This window comes from Gavia stellata, chromosome 21 (assembly GCF_030936135.1).
Source record: "Gavia stellata isolate bGavSte3 chromosome 21, bGavSte3.hap2, whole genome shotgun sequence".
NCBI classification, from domain to species: Eukaryota; Metazoa; Chordata; class Aves; order Gaviiformes; family Gaviidae; genus Gavia; species Gavia stellata.
The window spans coordinates 2,351,144-2,358,988 of record NC_082614.1 but is presented as its reverse complement, the minus strand read 5'-3'; the positions used below and the strand labels follow the sequence as shown (position 1 = coordinate 2,358,988).

General features: G+C 45.5%; 1 protein-coding gene across 3 annotated transcripts; it reads right to left on the bottom strand.

The window, feature by feature from the left end:
• Positions 1-418: 418 nt before the first annotated feature.
• On the bottom strand, positions 419-6,786 carry SPRING1 (SREBF pathway regulator in golgi 1). Of its 3 annotated transcripts, XM_009816927.2 has the most exons (5): positions 6,676-6,786; positions 5,883-6,039; positions 4,438-4,589; positions 3,789-3,902; positions 419-2,770 (listed from the first exon to the last, which is right to left on the bottom strand). In XM_009816927.2, exons 1-5 carry the CDS (start codon positions 6,784-6,786, stop codon positions 2,687-2,689), a joined length of 618 nt encoding a protein of 205 aa, XP_009815229.2. In that variant the 3' UTR covers positions 419-2,686. The 3 variants fall into 3 exon arrangements, with proteins under 3 accessions (XP_009815229.2, XP_059683628.1, XP_059683629.1); XM_059827645.1 differs by lacking the exons at positions 4,438-4,589; positions 5,883-6,039; XM_059827646.1 differs by lacking the exons at positions 3,789-3,902; positions 4,438-4,589; positions 5,883-6,039.
• Between the last annotated feature and the right edge of the window lie 1,059 nt (positions 6,787-7,845).

Sequence of the window (7,845 nt, the reverse complement as noted above, 5' to 3'; positions counted from 1 at the left end):
AACCACTTGACTCTCTCAGCTGACAAATAGAAAGGAGATGTCAAGACAGCCACTAACAACCACAGAGTCACCAGGCTTTTTTGCAAGAGGGATGGACATCACTTAAACCACATAGAAGTATTACCAGGAAGCACAGATTTGACATTTCTCACCGTATCTTCACAACATGGATCAATTGTTTGCATTCCTTTCCCTCCTCAATCCACTTTTTGCAAAGGGCCAGATCTTTCTGTGCACCATTGAGAGAAGCAGGCTCTTTTCTTAGATTAAATGAAATAGATTTCCTGTTTGCCTCCACTTGCTTGCCTTTATTACACATACTCAAGTTAGTGTCCCTCTCTGCTCCACTGCATTCTTCAAACTTATATTTTGGTACAGTTGTCTTGTAGTTCAAGGAAAGACATGAGAACAGGCGGTATTTTGGAAGACATAAAATTTTAATGATTTAACATATAGTATAGACACTAGTTGAACAGCTCAACAACCAGGGAGGGAAGATGCAGTTTCTGTCCCATTGAATGGGCAATGGTCACAATGCACTTCTTATCACATCTGTTTTTCTAGGAGAGAAAGGGGCCAGGAATTCCCACTAATGTTGTCCGAATGAGGTTGGTTCTTAAGACTTCTTACAATTACTGCTTTAAGTGGTGGTATCACCTGCTAAGGAATTAATACCAAGTTGGAAAAGAAAGCAAGAGCAAGCCATCCGTATCTTGATCTCCTCAGTCATGGTGCAAAAACACGAAGTGCTGGAATACAGCTCAGCAGGAATGATATAATAGACCAACCTGATGGCCTTCCCTGAGGAAAACAGTTATGAAGTGCTGGAACAGGGGTGAAGCATCTGTTTAACACTGATAAGAGAAGTAACCTCTGCTACCCTCTGAAGACAGCATTTCACACTGCATCATGTCTGCTGCAGCGAGTTGCCATAGGATGGCAGCAAAGTGGAGATAGATTTTCAGCTGGATAAACTGCTAATGCTAAAGCTTTTAAGCTTTTGGAAAAACAAAGTTTTCAAGAGAATCTGCTGACAGAACCATTATCTCACTTGATGACTTCTGGGAAAGAACAATGAAAACAAAGCAAGTGGATTTTATCCCATGGCTGGTAACACTACTTCTTGTTTATATCATATGCTATTGCAATAGCACTCTACAGATCTTTTGCACCAGGATACTCCACCACTGTGCTTGTTTTCAGGGATTTTTTTAAAGCCTCTGTAGATTGTTTTATTTCGGTCAGGGAATAGGAAGTATCAGTTTAAACAAGCATACACAAAGTCAAAATCATGGAGGAGATGGATGGGGTAAAAACAAGAGAAATGAGGCTCTGCATATAGAAAAGAACAGCCTAATTTTATCTAGCAGTTGGACTTAGCCCAGTGACTCACAGGAGGGAGTTCAATTCAGTCAGCATTTTACAGGTTCTCTACCCATCTTTTCTGTGTTGTGTGGCCTTAAAAGGGAGACTGCAACTTTAAAGAGGTAGGAGAAATTGTGGGAAAGCCAACCCTATTCTAGTGCCATTCTGATCAGACCGAAATTCCAGAGTAGCAAGTATGTTAAACAGCAAATCAAAAACATCATGACAGTTTAACTGAACTCATGCAACACAGTTGTCCTCAGAGGAGGGCTTGCGCCATGTTCTGACACTCTAATTACTTCATGCACAAGGACATGATTAAACTGAAATCCTAGAACAACTCCACCCTTTTGCCTCCTGCACAACCAGGAGTGAAGTACATTTGAATTACCAAGGCCTGAACAAGTTCAAGCAAACAAATCTCCAGTGCTCGCTGTCAGAAAGTGGACTAGGAAAGAGCTGTTCACAAGACTAAGACTCCTCTTTGAGGAAACTGTTGCAGAGTAACAAGGAAAGCGTTTACAGACAATAAACATCCCATCCTAGGCACATCCCTGCTCTTCTCTCGTGCTATGGGACTTTGACAGAATAACAACTCCATTGGAGTTCTGAATGCTTTAAACTCACTAAGAGGAACATAAGCACTACAGCAATGAATCCCAATACAATTCCTTTAGGCTGAGGAAGAAAAACCCAACCAATTTTAGTCAGGATGTAAAATATCCTTTCTATTTGACATAACAAAACGGGGACTGAAAGGCATCAACAAGTAGCTTATGCAAAGCATCAATTCTTTCAGCTAGTAATCTATATAAAATGAATAAATAATTCATAATTACATATGTAGTGTACATCATGCATGTCGGGAAGTGCTCCAGAGAGAGACGCGCAACAGGCATGCTTTACTCTCCAAAAAGCAAAAATCCTCCAATTATTACTGTCACTCTGGAAAGTCTCTGGACTGCAGACACACAACTGAACCTCCATGTACAGCTGCAACGCTACATTAGATATTTTTCCTATGATGTTTTATAGCCTAGATCGACTCCGTGCATCCTAAAATTTAGAGGAAGTATTCAAAGAATGTACTAGTACTCTAGTCCAGTACTAGTACTCTAAAGCAGGTGCATAACAATCTGAAGAAAGCAAGATTCAATCACGGAGAACTTAAGTCCCTCGCTTACATTGTACACCTCTGGGATTGTCCCCAGAAACAACCTAAGCCATTTACACTGAGGCTCTTGTAAAGCAAGAGCTGTTCTGGCTCTTTTGGATTCTAGTCTCCAGTTCCTTCCCTTTTGTTGCTTAGATCACGCAGCTTTCAAACAGGCAGAAGCTCCGGGGGATATTCGCCATAGCAATATTTTGCAATTGGATCTCTATAGGTGTTTTCATGCTGCACGCTCTGTCAGGAAGAAGAGGAAAAGCTTTAACAACACACACATATTGAAACAATACATCCCTTCACTGAGGGCCAAAACCCAGAGCATTTATACGTATGCAAAAGATTTCCCAAATTTTTCTACATGTTAGAGTATCATCTGGAGTCAAACAGCACTCCCAACATATAAAAGACAGTTGCTATATTATAGCACTTCAATGTTGAACCATATCCAGAACCCCCTTTTCAGGAGACTACTCAAGTAGGTGGGAACAGATTCAATATTCAAAACCAAGTTATATATGCTTAGGCAGTATCGTCAAACATCCTAAGCAAGCAAGGCATTATAAAGTTGCTACGTGAGATGTGTGCATTTTTCTTGATAAAGCTAGAGTCCAGGTACTAAGGGTAAAAAAACCAAACCAAAACAAAACACAACTTTGGAGACATTGGGAACCGAGTCCTTTGTTTGCAATCCATCCCTATTGCTATATTAAATACTCAAGGTGCATGACATCTCCAACAGCACTTTTTAAGAGGGCCAATGCTTGCTTAGACCAAAACTTCTAATAAAATCACATGGGTAACAGAAGTTCATCTCTGTTCTTCGAAAGCGAAAAAATTACAACATACTTTGAGTTACTATGCAGATGATTGTCAGCATATGGTAAGTCTAAAAACGCACCATGAAGTAAATAGCATTCTGAAGTTACTGGGAACAACTCTCACCATTCTCATCCTCACAAGATCTTCCCCAGAACTCATCCGAGATCTTCACCAGTCACTGAACTCAGCTGTCTCTTTTTAGTTAAGTACCTCTTTTCTAAAGAGAGTGTACAACTCATCCTGCTCTCATTTACTTTTCACCTTACAGAGGATTGCCTTCAGATTAGCTCTCAGCCATAGCTTCAGCATTTATGAAAGCGCCCGTGTACATGCAAGCACACCAGACCAGCCATTCATAGGACCAAGCCCCATCTTCCAAGGGGGCTTTTTCAGTATTTTTCCATTTTTGAGCCCTGGACATGTACTTCTGTCTTACCTGTGATGAAGTCCTACATTTTGCCAGACACAACTCAAAGCGATCTTCCACTGCCATGAAGAGGTTTTGGAAAGCAATAGCTGCCCGGTTCAAGAAACGTTCCAGAAGATGTTGCTAAAGCAGTTAGCAAAAAAGACGACAAAACAAAAAACCACAAACACCGTAGTTCAACAAGGAGTAATCAAAGCCCACCTTAACCTACACAGCTCAAGTATCAGAGGAATAGTAAGCAGCTCCACTTAGAATTTCTAGCAGGCACTGGAAGGTTAACACATCACGGAACCCCAGCAGTAGGAAGAGAATCTAGAGAAGCTAACAGTACAGGGAACAGAGTACAGGGAAGTGCTAATTGCAAAACTGATACTGTCTGGAATAGCTTTTCCGCAATCATTTCCCTTCAGCAAGTGCAGTTCCCCTGAAGCTGAAACATTCTGCAAGGCTCCCAGTATTTCCTCTCAAAGGTGGGAAGGATGACTTTTTTTAAAGCTTTATTTACAGCTTGCCATATGGTCCTTGCATGCTTTCCTCACCCTTCCAAGAAAAGGAACCATCCCCTCTAAGGTAGAAGCTCCTCACAAACAAGCACTTTTAGCCACAGAGGAACCTGAGCAGCCGAGAACACCTGAAAAGCAGGAGAAAGTCTATGCACCTTGCTGGGCTGCAGGCAACAAGAAACGCAGTACTCGTACACGCTGCAGCAGCCATTGGGAAGGCAGCCGTCACAGCTGTACAGCCTGGTACTGGGCACGTTGACATTACAACAGCCATTTACCAGTAGGTCCTTCCTCTCACAGATGTAGCCTGAAAAACAAAACCAGTAGTAACAACTGGCAAGACATACTCCTTTTTATGTTCCATAGAAATCTATAGTAAGAATCACATTACTTAAGAATAGGTTTATTTGTCATTTAGTAGATTACGATCCCCCCCCAATTTGACTTAAGTCCTAACTAGCAATTCTTTGAAATAACACTTGGACGTAGAGCTGAGCTTCACAACAGCCTGGTGTTATCTGCACAACTATTATGTACCTACTCTAATATGCTGTATATACAGTATGAGTATTTAAATGCAGAATATTTAAGTTCCAATTTCTTTTTGGCATAATTAATTGTTGTGATTGGAAGGGGAAAGGTGACTGGTGATGACTGCACTGGAAAAAACTATGACGTGTTCTTTCAACTCGTCTATGTCTGGATAACTCTCTTTACAGTTCAGTATGAAGCGACTTAGACTGATCCGCGCAGGATAGCTGTCATACTCATTGTTGAGAGGAATCCTTAACAGTATAGAACCACAGCGTATGTCTTTATGGAAACTGTGCCACCACAGTGTTAGACCGTGAAAAATATCCGTGATTTTGGAGACCTTAGTGAATCAGCAGTAAGCATAATTCAGGCGGTGCTAAATTTAACATTGATGCAAATCACAGAAGATGTGGTGTTTTTTCTACAGCCTTGACTTCTGCTCAAGAACGGTCCAGTGCCTGAGCAACAAGCACGCTGGGGAAGCATACGTGCAGGGCAGGAAAGGCTCCGTACGCTTAAAACAAGTGGTTAATTTCAGAATCTGCAAGAGATATCCTTGGGTTTACAAGGGTCAGATGAGCTTGTTAGCTGTGACTGAGCACTAATTACACCAGTCCTGAGCTGCCTCCATGCAAGGCCAGTCAGGTTTCCCCAATTACTCTCCCTAACATACCTGACAGTAGGAATACACCGCAGGGAGATACAAGTAGCTCTGAGCAACCACACCAAGTTGAGCAGGACTCAATGTTTGAGTTCTGTGCAAAGGTAACTGGAGTTCTTTGAATCTAAGGCGGTCCTGGAAACAGTACGACCGCACTCGAAAGGTACCGTGCCTGAGCTGAGTCCAGCTGGACCCAAGTCTGCTGTGCACAGAATCGCATCAGCAGTGTCTGCAGCCACAGCAAAATTAATCCAGTCTGAGGATAAAATGCCAACAGCTGAAGCTGTGCGGTAAGAATGCCTTAATAAGGAGCAGTTGGTACTCGGAAGTGCCATCAACAATCAGACAGGCAAAGCAGCATTGAACACTGCAATACGCAGAATAAATTCTTAGTATCAAGTATACCCAGTTCATCTGTAATGAGGAGCTTCCCCTGCACAGAATTCCTGCACTGGTTACTCAGCTGACTGCTGTTTCCCGAACTGAACTTCACCTTCCACAGGATCGGCTGCTCGTGCTCTTGCACTTGGAGGAGACTCCGATCTCTCACTGTCCTCTCTTCCTGCAAGGAAAGACAGCAATGCAACCAACCAAACAAGTTCCTTCTGCCATTCCAATCCACGTGCTTTTCCCACAATTAAAAACGCCTAGTAGTTGTAAATCCAAGTGTCAATGGAATAAGCAACACACTACTTGCAGCAGCTTACTTTTTGCTAGGCGCAGCATGAAAGCGCCATATTCCAGTAAAACGGGGGTGTGCAAGTTCACCACAGGATCAGCTAACAGCCGAACTCGGTTACTACAACCACAAAAGCAGCATGTGTTATATTAAATAACCAGAGGTACACATATTTCTAAGTTCTTTGGTAGTGGAATTACCGTTCACAAGAGATACTACAACAAAATAATCAAGTCCCTTCGAGATTTTTCTTTTCTTTCCAGTTTTGGTTCAAAACACTATTGCTGTCAAACATGGTATCAGACATGACTTTTTTTAACTCTTGTCTTTATGTAATAATTATGATGGCATTCTTACGGCAACATAGCCCAGGAGTTCAGTGACAGCACTTGAAGAACCTGGTTAACCTGGCAAACAGTTACCCTGGGATGAGGGATTTTTTTAATCCTCTCCCGCAGCGTGCCGGGGCCGGGACCGCACCTCCCGCCCGCGGGACGGGGCTCCGCGGAGGGCACTGACCTGCTTCAAGGTGCTGCTGAGGAAGTAGACGAGGGAGAGCCCGAAGACGACGCCGAGGACCCAGCGCTTCCTCAGCAGCCGCCGCCACAGCACCGCTCCCCAGGGCACCATGGCGGCGCGGCGGGCGGCCCGGCCCCGGGGCCGCGGGCTGGGCCCTCAGCCCCCCGCCGCCGCCGCGCTCTCCCGCCGCAGGGAGGGAGAGGAAGGGCGGGGACAGCGCTGATCCGGGACCGGCATCACCGGCTCCGGCGGAAGGAGGAAGGGAGCGAGCGCGGGCTGCGCCCGGCGGAGAGCCTCGGCACGGCTGCCCCAGGCGCTGCCGCCGGGCCCGGCCTCCCGCTCAGGGAGCGCGGCCCAACCGCTTCCGCCGGCCGCGGGGCGGAGGAGGCGGAAGCCGCGGATGTGCGTGCGCGGAGGGGGTGCGGCCGCGCCGGGCGAGGGCGGTGCCCGTCACCGCGGCCCGCACGGGTAGGTACGGGGGGCCGCGGCCGCCTGGGCCGGGCCGGGCCGGGCTTGTTGCTCCCTGGAGCCGGCTTGCTCCCGCCCCCGCTGGGGCTTTTAGCCACATACTCCAGCGGGAATCTCCGTCCCCGACCTAATTGGGAAAAAAAGGCCTCACCTATGTCTTTCTGTGTGCATACATATCTATGTATGTATGTATATAACTGTATTTATAGATACATATCTGTATATATGTGCGCGTATATATAATAAATACATTTACGTGTATATATATACACAACGAAGGCCGAGGACAGCCCAGCAGGCGCCCAGGGAGCGCCTGTGCAGTGAGCAGGGCTGCAGGTGCCAGTCCCAGAGGCAAACGGCCCCGTTGGATCATGCACACGTGCAGGGGTTGAAGCGCCAAGGGTTCCTGCTCTTCTCCGTCTTTCCCAAGGAGATGGAGAGGTGAAACTCACTGTGCCGTGGTGAAAATGACTCTATGCGTGTGCTTCTTACAGATGCGCCTGTTTGAGCACTGGGATCCAGGTGCCTTACAATCATCCAGCTTGAAGGACCTGTGATGAGTTTGAAATTTGGACCATCTTGGATTATCTGAAGGACTCTGTGTATGAGATGTCTGCACCCTCTTGAGCTTCCGTCTCTCCCACCGTGGCACGTTGCACCTCTGGTTAAACCTGTTGTTCAGGTATTGTTAAAAATTACGTC